Here is a 19,290-nt window from a genome sequence, read left to right as displayed (position 1 = left end):
GGTTAAACTGCAGTCACCCACTGTGGTAGACTCAATGATGCACCCACTTCTGGCTACCTCCCCTTTCCTATGTGGCTTCAGCTTCAACTACCCCATTTCTCTGCAACTGCTAACACTCTGGTCCTCGAATCCTAGTCCAGGGACTACTTCTGGAGGAACCCAAATAAAGACAGCAATTCATACCCAAACACTACAGAACAAAACTTATAAAGTACTTGGCCTGTTTTGGAAGGTAAAGCAAACCATATCAGTTGAATTTAGGGTATGACGAGAGGTGATTGAGTTTGACAGTGAAGGAATTTAAATTCTGAGAAAAAAACAAAATTCCTTATGGAAGTCTTTGTGTTTGGGACGAAGTAACCAAACGGATACCCAGGTATAATGAATCCAGCAATGGCATGTAGGGGTATTGAATAGGGGCAGGGGGAGTCTACAGGGAGGGCAATCAGTTAGGAAACAGTTGAAACTGCATAGTTAGGGTGGCAGCAATGGGAATGGAAAGAAGTAGATGGAGAGAAAATGTGAAGGGAAAAAATGACAGGATATGGTGTCTAGCTCTGTGAGTTGGCGGGCAAGGGGAATAGGGGAGAGAAGTGAAAAAATGTCTGAGGCTTTATGAGTTACTCACAGAAAACCGTGAGTAGGCTCTGGATGTAATGAGTTAAAGACATGTTAAATTTATGCCAGTGGAACATCCAAGTAGAAATACTTAGCAGACAGCCGGAAACATAAGAAGGCAGAAAAGGGTTTGGTTTCAGAATTGGGGCTCTTTCAGACAGTGATAGAAGAGTCTGGCTATTTTGAAAACCCCAGAGACGAACTTGCTCTATTTACGACTTACAGTCCTGACCTTGCAAATCTTACTATAGGAGGAAGGTCCTATTAACCTGCAATTTTGGTGGACTTTGCAGTTTAAAGACAGATGCTTGTGAAATGGTGAGGCTGTAAGTGCGTATGAGGCAAAAGCAGGGGAGGACTGGGGTGGTCAGTTTACTGGAGGCAGAGGCAGAAAATTGGGTTCTAATCATTAAAGCTCTTGAAGATATTGGGGATACAGGAAGCAAGAAGTCAAGCTGAAGGAGTTCCAGAGAGTCCAGGAGCAAGGCACAGGTGTGCAATTTTAGGGACTGAGATTTGACCAAAAGACCAGGTTTTCCCAGCAGAGTCTTAGGACACTGAGAACTTAAGACTGTTTGCTTTCTGCCTGGTTTTATGAACTCTGCTGGCCATGCACTCAAGCATGTTATTAATGAATCCATCCCTTATTTTTTTCTTCTTCAGACAAAATAAACCTTATTTCATTCTTCTCATAGGTCATACTTTCCATTTCTTTGTTTTTTAAGCTTCTCTGACCTTTTTCCTAATTTCCTTCTCTCTTAAAACACTGAGACCAAAACTTCAAAACACAATAATAACTGGCCTAGTTCTGGGCAAAGGAAAGAATTCTTTTTTCTAAACTGTCACCCCCGGACTATGCATTTCCACCTATTTTTAATGCTTCCATTTAGTGCTCATCTTACTTTCACATCATGCTAATTTTAGAGAAAATGTGTTCACAGTGGAATGTATCTCCCACAACAATTTTCTATTTTAATTTCCAAGGTTCAGAGTTGGAAGGGGTATTGGCTCAAATCCCCCCTCCCCCCCTTTTTAAATCTTCTTTCCATTTTAGGAACATAACCAGAGATACAAGACTCTAGAATGCTGCTGGTCTGATAGTTCCCATAATGAAGTATAAAAGGTGAAATTGTCATGCTTTTGACTTCATTAGTACGCCTGCCTTTTCTCATCCTGACAGACTACAATACCTAGGCTAGTAAAATGTAAGAAGTCATACAGAAGTAAGGAATTTCCTCAGAAGTGAGTCAAAACTGGAAGGAGGGGAGGACGAGAGAAGAAGCCAAGAGATCGCTGCGACCTGTTCGGGAGGAATCTTTCACGCGGACGGGAGGAGGGTCCCGTAACGCACAGCCCCAGGTTGCACAGGGGGGCTGCAATTCCGCAGGGCTTCCAAGTGACATTTGCTGGAGTCTACGGCTCTCCTAGCGCAGGCGGGGGAGGAGGAAATGTGCACCGGACAATAAAAACTTTGGGGTTACAGAATAAAATAAAAAGAAAACGGCCTTCCTTTCACAGGGCGACGGCACTGGCCCCTCCCCCAGAGTTACGGGGGCGCGATTCACTTCCACCGCTCCGAGCTCGGTGAGTCCCGTTCAGCCGGACTGTCACGGACGTGCAGTCCCTTCTGCCTGGAGGTGGACAATGCGAGTAGGGCGAAGAGCAAATGCTCACCCGTCGGGCGGCGAGGAAGCTTCTGGGACCGGGGGAGCAGGGGGAGGGAGAGGGGACCCCGCGCTGGCTCCTCCTCCCCTCTCCCAGCCCCAATCCCAGCCTCAACACGCGCTTCCCTGTTCCAGGCAGGGGAGCCCTGCGTGAGCCGATTCACGTAGCCGCAGACAGCGCCTTAAATAGGGCCCGAGCGGAGCCAGCACTCCCACATTTCGGGCCGGGGGAGGAGAGCAGAGGCCACCGCACTGTCGCCTGCGAGCGACGCGGCGGGTCAGCCGGCGGCCACTAGCCAGGGCGCGGCCGAGAGCGGTCGCATCCTCTTCGGGGAGCCTGCGAGCCGCCCGCGGCGCTGCGGCCGCCCGATCCCCGCCCACATTCCGCCCAGCTCCGGCGACCCGCCGCGGGTCCGCCCTGCCTGCCGCTCCCGCTCGGGCTCCGGCTCCGGCTTAGGCGCGCAGTTGGCACTGTCAGCCCCCGGCAGACGCGGAGTTGGGGGGAGGCGGTGGGGTTCCTGCGTTCTCGCGAGAAGTGCCCTGCTGCAGGGGAGTGGGGGTGCCAGGCCGGCGCGGACCCTCGAGGGGCGGAAGATGTGGGGGTGCGCGGTGAAGCCCCGGCTGCTCCTGCTGGCGCTAGTCCTCGACGCCTGGAAACCCTGCGTGGGTGCGGACTCGGAGAAGCCGGCTACCATTCCCGCAGGTGAGCGCTCCCCGCCGTTAGCCTCCGTTCCGCGGGGCTTCTCGGGCGGGCCATTCATGCGCCCACCGCCCCTTCTCCCGGGCCTGCCAGGTGAGACGGTGGGAGGCCTGCACCTCCCCAGGGCCTCGGAGGTGCGCTAGGTAAGGGGCCTGCCCCTGTTCCCGGAGCATCGGCGGCCTCCCCAGGGCTGCGCTCGGGCAGCGCTCATGTTTGGGTCAAGTTTGGCATCAGCCGCCCTGGTCGGCTTTTACTGGGCTGAGCAAAGTGAGCGCGCCGTCAATTTTCCTTCAGTGCAAATTCGGGGTTGCTTTTGGTCTTGCAGGTTCCTGCGCAGTAACACCTTTCCCGCAGCTCTTACTCCTTTCCACAAGCGGGCAGGACTCATTCGTGTCGCACGAGGCAATGCTCCCTCTGTGACCTGGACACGGGGCTCAGTGCACTTTCTGATTCGTGGTGACATTTTCCTTCCAGCGCCCCAGGAAGCAGCCGGTAACACCTACCTCTTGCCAAAAACAACGCATAAAACCTTGCTTGTTTTCAGGAAGGCTGCCTGGCTACCCGATACCTCCAGGCGGCAGCTTTCCTCCTTTGGGATTTGGAGGGGAAGCTGTGGACACACATCTAAGCCTGGTTGTGTTTCTTGTTTTCAGAGGCTGGAGCTGCCGCGAATGGTCTTGTCAAGTTCATGTAAAACAAAAATTTTTACGTGTAGCCAGATTGAGAGAGTCGTACCACATGTTTATGAAGACATGCTTTGGTCCCCTTTGCTGCCCATGAGAAATCTTTGGCAGTTTCCACCTTTGGGCTCCAATTTTGTGCACTCAAGTTTTTGGAATTAGATCTTGACATTTAAAACGTTCTTCTGCGGTACTGATTTGTGTGTGTGTGTTATTAGGACCATTTTGAGACCATTTTTTTTCCCTCCTAAGTTAGCAGGGTGCCCAGCTTAAAATAAGCATAAGACCAGGAATTTCTATTTCACGGTTGCATTTTCAAGTTGATATTTGGTGTAGAGTCCACCTAATCCATGTAGCAATAGTGTGGTCTTCATCTGTAAGTTTTTCAGAAACTTCAAGGGGCTAAACTGCCCATCTTTCTACATTCCTCCCAAAGATTTCTTCTTTTGTTAGCTTTAAATGCTGACATTTAAGAAATGTCAGCATTTCTGTCAGGTATATGTGGTAGATTAAAGTGGATTTCTGAACCCTCTGTGATTCCTCTAAATTTGATCTGAAGTTTTTCATAACTTTAAAATATTTCTAATAGTGTAAAGCCTAGAAAATAGACGAGCAAATGCCTTCAAGTAAACTTGAAAATGGAGACTTAAAAAAAGAAAAACTTTACCTAGTAAAATGTCTTTTTTGTTGTTGTTACTGAAACACCCAAGGAAGCTTTTATCAGGAAATACAATAACCTCTAAGGGCTTTGTTACTTTCAGAGGCCCCTCTTTGGCTTTTGTTTATTTTATTCCACTTCATTACCAACACCCCCTACTTTTTATAGAAAATATAAAACTTTTGTAGCTCCTTTGAAGTTTATAGCCAGAATCAGCTTCCTTTTCCACTCTGGCTTTTAAATTTCACAGAGCTGGACAGTAAAGTTTCAAGGGATTCTAACACATCTGAGAAAGGGTATTTTGAATATGAATCCTTTCCTCAGAAAATGATCACATAGAGCCCATTGTTGTAATCTGAAGACCAGTAACTTTTGGTGGGTGGATGTGGAGGGTTTAGTTATTGCCAAAATGCAAAAAAAAATATTATTTTGTAATAGCCAGCAGTAGTCAGCTCGATTAGAAACTCCTATGTTGTAGGTTATGTGACATGCTAATAAATGCAAGTTACAGATACTTCTTAATAACGTTGCCAGAATTATAGATTATGGACCATTTTCTCCTAAAATATTACAGCCGAAAATTAATGAATGAAAACTGTTATTTATGTAAATATCAAGCTCTTCTGAACTCTGAGTTCTCTAGCTTAGTAGGAAATCTTTAAGAATAGTGCTATCATCTGCAGTCTTCTGTTTTTTTTTTTTCTTTTCTTGTTCTAGTTAGTCATGTAGAAATGGATTAGACCAGGGTTTTCCTTTCTTTTGCCTTTTGATATTTTGAGCCAGATTAACCTTTGTTGTGGGGGACTGCCCTGTGCATTGTTAGGAAGTTCAATAGTGTCCTTGACCTATAACCACTAGAGACCAGAAGCACCCCCATTTAGATATGGTGATGAAAAATGTTTCCAGACATTGCCAGTGTCCCTTTTGAGGCACAATTGCCCAGAGTTGAGAGCCACTGGACTAGATAAATGTATGTGTATTTGGGGCAATGTGGCATTATATTGTTACTGGAATAATAAAAGCAACTCTCTTCTAAAAGCAAATATTTATGATGACTTTCTGTTTTTCCATTGTAATAGGGATTTTGCTAGTTTAATCACATACATCAATTTTTGGAATATCGTTTTTCCTAGATTTGATACTATGGTTTAATCAGAGTTGAAACAATGCTTTTTGTTTTTTGAGAGTTCTGCTGTGTGCTGTGTTCATTTCTTTTTTTGTTTTCATTATGGAAAGAATGTAAACAGGCTTTTGGTTAAAATCAATTGTTTTCTCCTAGAATCATGAATAGGAGTTTTACCTGAAAATTTTATTCTCTTAGGAGGTTTTTAAGGCAAATCCTCCTAATAAGTATCAGTAAATTAGGTTCATACCATGGTTTAGTGTTCCTCCACTTTCTCCCTTCTGGGAGAGTGAAGGAGGGGGTGGATGTGCTTCTGAGAATTTGTAAACACTTCTCCAGACCTGAACCAAAGTTTGAATGTGCTTTCTGAGACACTTTGGCTATTGCATGATCTAAATTGGGTAGAAACCAAGTTTTTGGCAAAAATGGAGGAAATGGTTTCAGATGTTTCTGTCAAGACCAGTATTTATTTGTAAACTCTTTAATTTACTTTGGCACATTCAAGAAGAAAAGGATAGGTTGTTCCTGTCTACTGATGTAAACCGGCAATTTACCGGGAGGAGAGGGAACAAGCAAGGTCCTAGAGAAACCTCTGGAAAAAAGAGAGAGAGTGCTTATCCTTTGCACACTTTTTGCAATCAAAGCTCTAGTCTAAAAACAAAAAAACAAAAGCAAAAAAAAAACAAAAAAAAACCTGTCTCAGCAACTAAAAGCCAGTGTCTTTAATTTCACAATTAAAAAACAGACATACCAAAACCCCTAGAGAATGTGAAGATAGTATATGAAAATTAAGTCAACAATGAGACCTGTCACCTTGGCTAAATAAGCATTCTGAAAAACAAACTATTACATCAGGTTCTGTGAAGGTAGGTTCTCTCAAACTGTTGATGGGAGCACATCTTTGGACAACAGTTTAGTAATATCTGATATATTTGACAATCTGTATATTCTATAACCCAGGATATAGAACTTTCACACTTCTTTGTCTGCTTGTTCTTGAAATTATGTCATTGTTTAAATATAGCACCTAGGAAATTTTTCCTCTTATATCTTTTGTTTCACTCTCTCCCTGTCGTAGTAATGCAGGTGGTTTATACAAACCATACCTGCTGTGTAATGTAGGTATTTATGCTACAAATTCTAAATTACAAATTCTTTGAAGTGTACTGGATCTTACTCATTTTTGGCATAAAGTAGATTCCCAATTTATGTTTATTGAATTTCTGGCCCATCTTGTGAATTATAAAAAGTGGCATGCAGTCATTGAATCTGCTAGCTGCTCCTTTAGCCAGGACTTTAAATTCACTGGTTGCCTTTCTCTACTTGGACAAATAACTTTCAAAGCATCGGATGAGGCTTCATTTCTGATCCGTAGTTGGCAATTCTTCTAAAGTTTACATTTCCCACTTTACCTAGATTGCTTGCTATAAGGTGGCTTCTTCACATGTACCTTGAACTTAAATCTTGGTGGGCACATACTAAATGTCTTTTTTATAGATGGAGATTTGGAATGATTACATAACTCATGCAAGATCATATAGCTGGAAAGCAATAGAAAGAGAGCCTGTGTTCTTTATTTAAATCATTCTGTATGTCCTTCCTGAACTCTACATTGCTCTGTTGAGCTTTTGGAACCTATGGAGATAAAACAGAGACTGGACATCAGTGGTCCAGAGAATCAAAAGGAACACTGCTCAAAGGAGAAATACATTTGTAGGTTTATGTAAATAGAAAAGTCAGAGGGGCACATGCTGCAGGAAAACTGGGCCTTAGGCTGGCTGGGCAAATGACAGCCTGTGGCCCAAATTCAGTGGGCTGAATGTGGACACCTGTTTTGAATGGCCAGTGAGTTAAGAATGGATTTTACATTTTAAAATGTTAGGAAAAAGTTAAAAGAAGAACAATATGTCATGAGCTGAAAACAATAAGAAATTGAAATTTCAGGGTCCATACGTTTTGTTGGCTCACAGCCAATTTCATTCATTTACATTTGCCTATGGTTTCGTTGGTGATACAAGCCAGAGGTGAGTAGTTGCAATAGAGTTCGTGTGACCCTCAAAGTATAAAATACTTACTCTCTGCCTCTTTATAGAAAAAGTTTGCTGATCCTTGCCTTAGGAGATAGCATTCCCACTGAAGCTGTGCCTCGCCCGCTATCTGCTGCTCTGTTGGAGAGAGCCAGGTCCTGGATAGTAGCAGTTGGCTCTGGGCATTTAAGAAGCCTGTTTCTGCAGTTTAGATTTTGCAAGTGATTCCTATGGTAGTTTTTAAACTTTTTATTTGGAAATATTTTAAAACTTGCAGGACAGTTAAAAAATAACACAAATAGCATTCAGAGAACGCCAGCGTACTGCTGTACCCCTAGATAACCAGATGCATCCATTTTAACATCTTGTCGTATTTGCCATATCTTCTCCCTATCAATCAATCTGTCAGTCCATCTATCTGTCCAGTTATTTGTCTCTCTGTCTGCCTGTTTATCAAGCCGTTTTATGGGTACTTCGGTGTAGGTTGTATACCGCATGCTTCTGGAACACGTAGTACTGCCACGCGCATTTCCTGAGAGGGATGATATTCACTTATATCTCCACCTAAAGTGCAGTTATCAAGTTCAAGACATTTAACATTGATATAAAACTTACATTCTGTATTCAATTTTTTCATGTCTCCAAATGTCTCTTTGGGCCTTTTCTCATCCATTATTGTATCCTGTCCAGGATCACATATTAAATTTTTTTTTTTTTTTTTTATAGTTCAGGTGCAGCTTCATTCAGTGTTTTAACATAGTTACATTACAATTAGGTATTATTGTGCTGTCCATTTTTGAGTTTTTGTATCTAGTCCTGTTGCACAGTCTGTATCCCTTCAGCTCCAATTACCCATTATCTTACCCTGTTTCTAACTCCTGCTGGTCTCTGTTACCAATGATATATTCCAAGTTGATTCTTGAATGTCGGTTCACATCAGTGGGACCATACAGTATTTGTCCTTTAGTTTTTGGCTAGACTCACTCAACATAATGTTCTCTAGGTCCGTCCATGTTATTACATGTTTCATAATTTTATCCTGTCTTAAAGCTGCATAATATTCCATCGTAGGTATACACCACAGTTTGTTTAGCCACTCATCTGTTGATGGACATTTTGGCTGTTTCCATCTCTTTGCAATTGTAAATAATGCTGCTATAAACACCGGTGTGCAAATGTCCGTCTGTGTCTTTGCCCTTAAGTCCTTTGAGTAGATACCTAGCAGTGGTATTGCTGGGTCGTAATCCATTCTGCCAGTCTATGTCTTTTGATTGGGGAATTCAATCCATTACCTTTTAGTGTTATTATTGTTTGGATAATATTTTCCTCTACCATTTTGGCTTTTGTATTATATATATCATATCTGATTTTCCTTCTTTCTACACTTTACTCCATACCTCTCTCTTTTGTCTTTTCGTATCTGACTCTAGTGCTCCCTTTAGTATTTCTTGCAGAGCTGGTCTCTTGGTCACAAATTCTCTCAGTGACTTTTTGTCTATAAATGTTTTAATTTCTCCTTCATTTTTGAAGGACAATTTTGCTGGATATAGAAGTCTTGGTTGGCAGTTTTTCTCTTTTAGTAATTTAAATATATCATCCCACTGTCTTCTAGCTTCCATGGTTTCTGCTGAGAAATCTACACATAGTCTTATTGGGTTTCCCTTGTATGTGACAGATTGTTTTTCTCTTGCTGCTTTCAAGATCCTCTCTTTCTCTTTGACCTCTGACATTCTAACTAGTAAGTGTCTTGGAGAACGCCTATTTGGGTCTATTCTCTTTGGGGTGCGCTGCACTTCTTGGATCTGTAAATTTAGGTCTTTCATAAGAGTTGGGAAATTTTCAGTGAAAATTTCTTCCATTAGTTTTTCTCCTCCTTTTCCCTTCTCTTCTCCTTCTGGGACACCCACAACACATATATTTGTGCGCTTCATATTGTCATTCAGTTCCCTGATCCCCTGCTCAAGTTTTTCCATTCTTTTCCTGATAGTTTCTGTTTCTTTTTGGAATTCAGATGTTCCATCCTCCAGTTCACTAATTGTAGCTTCTGTCTCTTTAAATCTACCATTGTAGTATCCATTGTTTTTTCCATTTTTTCTACTTTGTCCTTCACTCCCATAAGTTCTGTGATTTGTTTTTTCAGATTTTCTATTTCTTCTTTTTGTTCAGCCCATGTCTTCTTCATGTCCTCCCTCAATTTATTGATTTGGTTTTTGAAGAGGTTTTCCACTTCTGTTCGTATATTCAGCATTAGTTGTCTCAGCTCCTGTATCTCATTTGAACTATTGGTTTGTTCCTTTGACTGGGCCATATCTTCAATTTTCCGAGCGTGATCCGTTATTTCCTGCTGGTGTCTGGGCATTTGATCAGATTTCCCTGGGTGTGGGACCCGGCTGGTTGAAAGGTTTTTCTGTGTAATCTCTGGGCTCTGTTTTTCTTTTCCTGCCCAGTAGGTGGCACTCGTGGCGCTTGTCTGTCTGCGGGTCCCACCAGTAAAAGATGCTGTGGCTCCTTTAACTTGCCAATCCGAATCTCGGAGTCGGCCCAGGAAACTGCGTGTGGAGTGGGGGTCGCCGGCCACCGCGGCTTGGGGGAGTGCCAGTCCAAATTGCCCAGCTGGCCCGAGATGCCAAATGTGGCGGGAGGACCCCGCTATCCAACGTTCTCAGTTGGACCGGGAAGCCACGTGTGTGGAGGGGACCCCAGTCGCCAGCCGCCCCGGCCCAGGAAAGTGCACACCCCTTGGGTATCTCACCGCAGCGGATTCTCCCTGCCCGTTCAGCCATTCCAGAATGGGGTACGCTGTCTTTTTGGTCTCTGTCGTGGCTCCGGGAGCTGTTTCGTATTGTTTCTGTTTCTTTAGTTGCTGTTCTGGAGGAGGAACTAAGACGCGCGCGTCTTACTGAGCCGCCATCTTCTCCGAAAGATCACACATATTAAATTTAATTATTGTCTTTTTAGTTGCTCATACTTGATTATAAATTGTGGAAACATACAGGCAACATAAATGTTCACATCTCAACCGCCAGCACGCTGTTCAGTAGAATTGCTCATATTTACACTGTTGTGGTACCCTCGCCCCCTCTGTTCCTAAAACTTTCCCATCTTCCCAAACAGAAACCCTACAAAAATTATACATTAACTCCCCATTTCTCATTCCACTCCTGGCAACCTGTACCCTAATTTCTCTCTCTATGAATTTGCATATTCTCTGTAGCCCCCAGGCTTAAATTTAATATCCTACATCTATAACACACTTGTTTGCTTAAGTATCAACTTAGCTTCAATAGTATAAACCACTGAGTTCCTTGTTACCCCTCTGCCTTTCCTCCCTTTATATGGTATTTGTCACAAATTACATGTTTGTACATTATGAGTCAAAACCACAAACTTATCATTACATTTTATGCACATGCCTTTTAGAGATCCTGTAGAAAGTAAAGTAGTATCATTACAAACCAAAAATACAATAGTACTGGTATTTGCACTTATCCACGTCATAACCCTTACTGGAGATCCTTATTCTTCATGGAGCTTCATACTTTCCTTTCCACTTGCAGAAATCTGTTTAGCATCTCTTTTAGTAGCAGTCAGGTGGTGAGAAAATGCCCTCAGATTTTGTTTATCTGGAAATGTCTTAATCTCTACCTTATTTTTGAAAGACAGTATATAGAATTCTTGGCTGGCATTTTTTTTTTTTTTGCTTTTGACACTTTAAATATGTCATCCCACTGCCACCTTGCCTCCATAGTGTCCAGTGAGAAGTTGGCACTTAACTTCCTAAGGCTGGCTTTTATGTGACATGTTGCTTTTCTTTTGCTGTTTTCAAAATTCTTTATCTTCGGCATTTGGCAGTTTGATTATAATATGTTGTGATGTGAGTTTATTTGGGTTTATCTTGTTTGGAATTGATTGAACATTTTGAATCTACATATTCATGTCTTTCATTAAACTTGGGAAGTTTTCATATCTTATTTCTTTGAATATTCTCTGTGATCCTCTCACTCTTTCTTCTCCTTCTGGGTTCCCATGAATGTGCATATTGGTTTGCTTGGTGGTATCCCACAGGTTCCTCGGGTTCTGTTCACTTTTCTTCATTATTTCTTCTTCCTTCTCTTAGGACTGGATGATGTCATTTTTCTTATCTTCAGGTTCACCAGTTCTTTCTCCTGCAAGCTTCAGTCCGCTGTTGAACTCTTCTAAGGAATTTCTTATTTCTGTTACTGTGGTATTTGGTATTCAGCTCTCTGGTTCCTTTTGATAATTTTCATCTGTATTGATTCTTTGTGTCCATCTACTGTTTTCCTGATTTCCCTGAGTTCTTCATCCATGTTTTCATTTAGCTCTTTGAGCATATTTAGGATCATTTTTTAAATAAATTTTTAAATTTTTTTAAACATAGCAACAAACAAACACAAACATTTTTACCATATGATCATTCCATTTTACAAACATGATCAGTAATTCACAATGTCCTCACATAGTTCTATATTCATCATGATCATTTCTTAGAATATTTGTATCAATTCAGAAGAAGAAATAAAAGGAAAACAGAAAAAAATTCATATATACTATACCCCTTACCTCTTCCTTTCATTGATCACTAGCGTTTCAATCTACTAAATTTATTTTAACGTTTGTTCCCCCTATTATTTATTTTTAATCCGTATGTTTTACTCATCTGGGCTCAGCCTATTGCTTTGGTTATCACCACTGCTTGTGAGTATATCAGGAATTCTCCACTTGGGGAAGTTGAATTTTCCCCGTTTCTCACCATTCCCTCAAGGGGACTTTGCAAATACTTTTTTATTCACTGTTCAAATCTTTCTGGGATTTATCGGGGTATCACTCTGGGCAAACCTACACAATCTCATACCCTACCCAAGGTTCCATGTACTTATGGTGTTAAATTAAGCTGTCTACATAGGTTATATTAGGAACTGCACTAGTCAAAATATAAATTTTATACCAAATATTTTTTGCTTTAGTCTCATACATAAGTTGAAGTTTTAAAATATTAATTACCATCTATTTTCAACACCCTGCAGTATTGACATTCCTTTGTTCTTCCTCATGCAAAAACATTTTCTAATTTGTACATTTAGTCACTTTCATTATATACGCTAGGCATTCCTAGATTATACCAACTCACTCTTTATTGTCTATCTTTTCTTCGAATTTCCTTTGTGCCCCCAGGCCTCCTCTCTCCATCATTCTCACATTCAGCTTCATTCATGTTCTAACATTATTGTATTACAGTTAGTATTATGCTATCCATTTCTGAATTTTTACAATCAGTCTTGTTACACTATCCATATCCCTTCAGTTCCAATTACCCAATATCTACCCTATTTCTATCTCCTGCTTGTTCTTAACTGAAATCCTCCAAGTTTATTCACTAATGTCAGTTCATATCAGTGAGACCATACTGCATTTGTCCTTTGTTTCTGGTTAATCTCACTCAGCATAATGTCCTTAAGGTCCATCCATGTTGTTACATACTTCATAACTTTATTCTGTCTTACAGCTGATAATATTCCATCATATGTATATACCACATCTTGTTTAGCCACTTGTCTGTTGGTGGACATTTTGGCTGTTTCCATCTCTTTGCAGTTGTAAATAATGCTGCTATAAACACTGGTGTGCAAATGTCCATTTGTGTTCTTGCCCACATGTTCTCTGACTAGATACCTAGCAATGGCATTGCTGGGTCATATGACAGTTCTATGCTTAGCTTCTTGAGGACCCACCAAACTGCCTTCCACAGTGGTTGCACCATTTGACATTCCCACCAACAGTGGATAAGTGTGCCTCTTTCTCTACATCCTCTCCAGCATTTGTCATTTTCTGTTTTATTGATAATGGCCATTCTGGTGAGTGTGAGATAATATCTCATTTGGTTTTGATTTGCATTTCCCTAATAGCCAGGGAAGTTGAGCATCTTTTCATGTGCCTTTTGGCCATTTGTATTTCCTCTTCTGAGATGTGTCTGTTCAAGTCTTTTGCCCATTTTGTAATTGGATTGGCTGTCTTTTTGTGGTTGAGTTGAACAATCTCTTTATATATTCTGGATACTAGACCTTTATCTGCTATATTGTTTCCAAATATTGTCTCCTATTTGTGTAGGCTGTCTTTCTGCTTTCTTGACAAAGTTCTTTGATACACAAAAGTGTTTAATTTTGAGGAGTTAGGACCATTTTTTAAAAAAGACTCTGGCATATTTCAGGTCTGGTCCTTCTCATCATGTTTCCATTTGCCTCAATTTTCCTTTGCTTCTTTTTCTTTCTGAGTTTTGTAATCTCTTGCGTTTTTTTTTTGTTTTTTTTCTTTTTAATTTTAGTGTGTTATTCCTGGTATTTAGACTCTGATTTGTCTGTTACTTAAGCTTGTAACCAACTGGTGTTATGACAGTTTTTCCTGACTACCAAGCACTAACAAAAGAGAGGAAGGAAGGAAAGGAAAGGAGAGGAGAGAAAAGGAAAGGAAAAGAGCAAGAAAGAAAGCACCCTTCTCAGATTTTGCAGATCTGTGTGACTGCTTTCCTTTGGAGCTTATCCAGATAATGAGTTTAGAGAACAAATCCTGGGCAAAGTATAGGGACCTCCCTGATCCTTTCTGCACATAAATCTTGTCTTGGGTGTGTGCATTTGGCCCTAGGAATTCCCCCATGTTTATACACATACGAGTGTCCCCTCTTCTCTAGGAACCAGTTTCCTCTTGATCTCAGGCACTGCTTTGTATCCCTATGGCCACCAGTCCCTATTGCCAGGCAACCATTTGACTGCTTTCTGACAGCATTCTCTAGGATAGTTTCTGCGCTGCTGTCTACTCACAGGGCAAGCTATGGGATGATGAGTCCCTAAGGCCACCTCTAGGCAGATTGGGCCAAACGTACATGTACCCAGTTATTCTGCTCCCTCTGGAGACAGGACCTGCACCCACATTAGGAGTAAGGGCTGATTCCATGCTGAGCTGGTGAGGGACAGGGAAAGGGCCAGTCAGGGTGTCATGAGATCCACCACATGTATGTATCCTGTTTCTTAATTCGGCACTTGTCCTATAAGTGCTGTCCTTTAACATCTTCAAGAAAGATGTTTCTGCCAGTTTTTGCTGGTTGTTCAAAGCTTACATGGGGGAACAGAGCCCTAAAACATCTCACTGGGCCATCTTGACGGGAGTGTGTCCTGGTATTTGGAATTCAAACATAGAGCCTCTCTGTTATATCTTTTTAAACATGACGTTTGATGCTAGCTAGACTAGTATTCAGTGTAGAAACGTCATGACCGAAATGAAAATGAACAAAACACTCTAATGGTTGGTAGAAAGGAGATGCATATTTCTTCCGAGCGCCTATATTCTAGAAATTTGGTTTTCCGAATTTGTGGCTTATTTCTTTGGAAGAAGTGATTAGCATATTTATCAATGAATGTTTTATTCTTCTTTAATCATTGCTATAAACTAAGCTAACCTGAGAAATTGGTTTTGGAAGTTACAGGTATCCTTTTTTATAGTTTGTTATTTTGAATTTTCTATGGCGGGCTTTTGACGTTAAAGTGAACTTTAAAGTGAACAGAACCAATTTTGAAATAGTTGACTAAGAAATGGTTATCCAAGATAGCAGAATTACAGACAGTGTGTTATTTTTCGCTGTCCTTTTGCTTACTTCATGACTATAGTATTGCAGTCTGTGTTTGATGATGATATTACTGGAGATGTGTAGCACTAAGGACTTGATTACTATCCTACAGATTGTACTGCAAGAATGTCCCTTCAAAAGTTGCTGTTTATGATCTAAAAATACAGTAATTTCAAATAAGTTTTAGTTTCCCATTCTGGAGAACATTTAAAATTCAAAGAACGTAATCTAACTTAACCTGCCTGGATAGATCATTTCAACAACCCAGACACAGGGAGCCCAGAATGAGAATGAGGGTCTGTAATCCTGCATAGCTTCATTTAATGCCCAGATACATTCCAGAGTATATTAAGCAGATAACCAAAAAGTATTGGCAAAGTCCCTTGATAGAGGGGAGAAAAAAAATGGAATTATTAAACTTTGTTTATTGACAGTCCCTTTCAACATGAAGAAGTTAGAATGGGCACAAACCCTCAAGAGTGGGAAAAAGATCAAGGGAGATGGTGAGGTTATGTGGAGAAGGTCAGGTCTAACAAATTAGTCTGATTGCTGAATCATTATATTGATATTTCTTTTAGTCTACAGTGTCTTGGAGCAGCTAGTAGTAAAAACCTAAAATTGTGTAATTGTAACCCATACCAAACTCTGTACTGTGTTTTACAACTAATTGTTGTGCTTTGAAATTTATTACTTTTTTGTATATATGTTATTATTTTCACACAAAAAAGATCGATTTTGGTGTTGAATGCATAGCTATATGACAATATTGTGAACCATTGATTGTACACTTTAGATGATTACATGGTATGTGAATATATAAAGCGTATCAATAAAAGTGCATTTTTTTCTGAAGTGTGAAGGTGTTATGTACTTCTGCAAAGAGGGAAGCTTCCCATTATATATGTATTTTTTTCATGAAAAACAGAAAACCCATTTTGTTAACAAAACCAACCCAAGTTAATGCATTTACGTACTTAGTTATTTGATTGACTTATATGTATTCTTCAGACCTAAATTATTTTAGCAGCTTACTGTGGCAGTTTTGGGGAAAATAACACTGTATTAATTTTTTTCTTCCTGTTGAAATATGGATGTATCTCTCACTTTCCTCAAATTTTTTAAAAAGAAAAGCAATTAAAGAGTCTTGGAGATTTAGAGTAAGAAAATGCTTGATTTCTTAGTGTGGTAATATACTTAAGGTTTACTGTTTCTCTTTTGCTTTAAAAGATTTGATTTAAAGTTTAGTTTGTGTAGGTTTTGAGTTTTTTTTTTTAATCAGACAGAAAATCTTAAGCAAATAATGAGTGGATAATCTTCTATTTGCTGTCATTTTGAGAACAATCAATACTGGCAACTTGTCCCTCACTGGTCTTTTGACTCTTCTTCTCCTGAGGGTCCTGCTGAAAGCTGTCAGTGTCTACGAACGTTTCTGGACACATTATCAAGACCGAATAACAGGGTCTTCTATGCCTGAGTGTCGTCTGTGTTTGAGTTGAGGGCTCTTATTTTGGAAAAAAAAGAAACCAAATGGTACTTATAATAAAAATATTCAATAGAAATGAAGAAAAATGTTTTAATTTGATTTCAGTCCAAAGAACCTGATTATTGCTATAAAAATTTACTCCATAAAACTTGTAATACACATAGCTAAAATGAGGAATAAATCGGGGATGGTCAGGAAAAGTGTTTGACAAAAGTAGTTGAGCTTCTAAAATGAGCGATAGCAAAAATGAAATCTCATGTTATATTGATTTTAATATTGTTTTCACTATTTTGGATGCATAAAGCACTTTGGGGGCAATTACCTTAACTGATCATCTGCTCGTGTTTTTTTCAGGTTCCATTCTCAGATTTTTTAAAAAAATTCCCCTGTTTGCTCTCTTGCCATTGCTAACCTGTTTCAGGATTCCTTTCAAAAGGAAGGAGCAGAGATAAGATTTTTCTTTGATTGAAATACCATGACTGCTCCTGTATGCCGTGGAGACCAGTAATGACTCTTATGGGACAAAGGGGCTTCAAATACACATAATATTTATTGCTTTGACCCATTATTCCACTCAGCCCCAGACCCTCAGTTACACAGAGGAGATGTTGTACACGTTGTACACACGGCTTGATGGGCACAGCAGACGGAAGGGATACGTGGAATCCTGGTAGTTAGGGGTTTCTGATTCTGGGACTGTGTTCTCATCTCAGAGAGGAAGCCCCCAGAGGCTATACTTTTCCATTCTAGAGACTACAGAGCCCCAACAGACCCTGTGGGTAAGTCGCTATCATTGAGTCGTTCATTTTAATTGGGTCAAAGTCATTTTTTTTTTTTTTTTTGGTATGGCAGGGTCATATTTCATTTTTTTTCTGTGTCAGCTATTGTAGCACCATTTGTTGAATTTTTTGTTTGTTTGTGTGCTTGTTTGCTTTGGGAAGTGCATGCGCTGGGAATTGAAAGCTGGGAATTCTCTCCTGAATTCTACCGCTGACTCTTCTTCTCCTGAGGGTCCTGCTGAAAGCTGTCAGTTTCTACAAACGTTTCTGGACACATTATCAAGACCGAATAACAGGGTCTTCTATACCTGAATGTCGTCTGTGTTTGAGCTGAGGGTTCTTATTTTGGAAAAAAAAAAACCAAATGGTATTTATAATAAAAATATTCAATAGAAATGAAGAAAAATGTTTTAATTTGATTACAGTCCAAAGAACCTGATTATTGCTATAAAAATTTATAGCGAGAATTCTACCACTGAACTACCCTTGCACCCCCCAAAGTCACAACTTTTATTGGGCATTAATTACACATAGGCTGTTCTCAGGGCTAGAAGGGAATTCAGTTACTCTTGGGTATTTTAAATATGTTCTCTAACAGTTTCTTTAAACATTTAAATCTTTGCTTCCTGGTTCTAACAGTGTACCAAACACCAGCAGCTATTTCATCATCTCAAAAGTAAAGAAGAAAAAAAAAAATTCTGCCGGGGCTGTGCGACCATGGCTCACTGGCAGTATTCTCGCCTGCCAAGCCAGAGATCCGGGTTCGATTCCCGGTGCCTGCCCATGCAAAAAGAAAAAAAAAAAGAAAGAAAATGCTGCCATTATAGCATGTAAATCATCACTTGAGGAAAAAAAGAGGCTGGCTGAGAGTTTGCAGACTGCCTAAAAGGGCCTCCCTAAGTCAGACATCCGGGGGAATCTTACAGAGCTTTCATGCAGAAGGCAAACTGGCCTTTTGATGGGGATTTTCCAGTCGTGCCCAGGCCAACTCTGCGGCACCTTGTCTTCAGAGGGCTCCCATCTCCTGCTCTAACCATGCCTGCTCTTTCCTGGCCCTCCAGCTGGCACCACAGCTGTGACCAGAATGTCCAGCTTGTCTAGACCCTGTTGGCCAAGTCTAGAGGAGGACAAATCTCCTTTTCTTCTCAGTTTAGCTGAGACAGGGTTGGAATTTTTCAAACAGTGACTTTACTAGGTAACCAAGGACAAAACAAAGCCAAACCCTGACCTGGAAAACCACCAAAGCAAAGAAATGAACAGATTTACAAAGCACAGATTCAGAGTTCTCACTCTGTTTTGACTGCAGGGTAGATACCTGTTTATCTGGCAAGTCTTTGGAGCCTTTTAGGTTCAGATTCTCACCTTGCTTTTTATTTTTCCTTTAGCCTCTCAGCTTACTTTTCACTCTTACTCCTCACCTCCCTACTAATTTTTTTTCCGTATACAGACACATCTTTTTTCCCTTAAGCACTGAAAGTCCATGGGCAGGAAAGAGTTAAGGGGTGAATTAGGTAGTTTGCAGTTTTTTAGGGACATGTCTATAACCCTTGGCATTATCAATCCTGTTTCCTTCCAGTGGGTGAAAGTTTTTATGCATTAAAAGTTGGTATTTTTATGCATTAGCTTGTTAGTGTTTTAATTATTGATTTAGAGTGGAAATTTACATTTGCTCTCATTAACATACATAATTTAACAAATCTACATTTATTTTTTAAAAAGTGGGCATTAAAAATGCTCCCATAATTCATTTTTCCAGAACTATATAACAGTACTGTAACTTCTTAGATTCCAATTATGTAATATTCTGAAGTGTGAGAATATTTCAAAATTTAATTCAATTGAATTTTGAATTCTGTTTTCTGCCATGTGCTGTGTTTGTATGGAGGAAAAATAGAAAAAACAAAAGAAAACAAACAAAACAA

General features: G+C 40.4%; 1 protein-coding gene across 1 annotated transcript in view; it reads left to right on the top strand.

The window, feature by feature from the left end:
• Positions 1-2,676: 2,676 nt before the first annotated feature.
• Positions 2,677-19,290, top strand: part of LOC143684064 (procollagen-lysine,2-oxoglutarate 5-dioxygenase 2-like) — a 116,318-nt gene continuing 99,704 nt past the window's right edge. Inside the window, 1 exon segment of the mRNA XM_077160730.1 lies at positions 2,677-2,985. Coding sequence (XP_077016845.1) covers positions 2,877-2,985 — 109 coding nt within the window. The 5' untranslated portion in view covers positions 2,677-2,876.

The sequence above is a fragment of the Tamandua tetradactyla genome, chromosome 5 (assembly GCF_023851605.1).
Source record: "Tamandua tetradactyla isolate mTamTet1 chromosome 5, mTamTet1.pri, whole genome shotgun sequence".
In the NCBI taxonomy this organism is placed as follows: domain Eukaryota; kingdom Metazoa; phylum Chordata; class Mammalia; order Pilosa; family Myrmecophagidae; genus Tamandua; species Tamandua tetradactyla.
The sequence above is the reverse complement of the archived record's forward strand: the minus strand, read 5'-3'. Positions and strand labels throughout refer to the sequence as shown.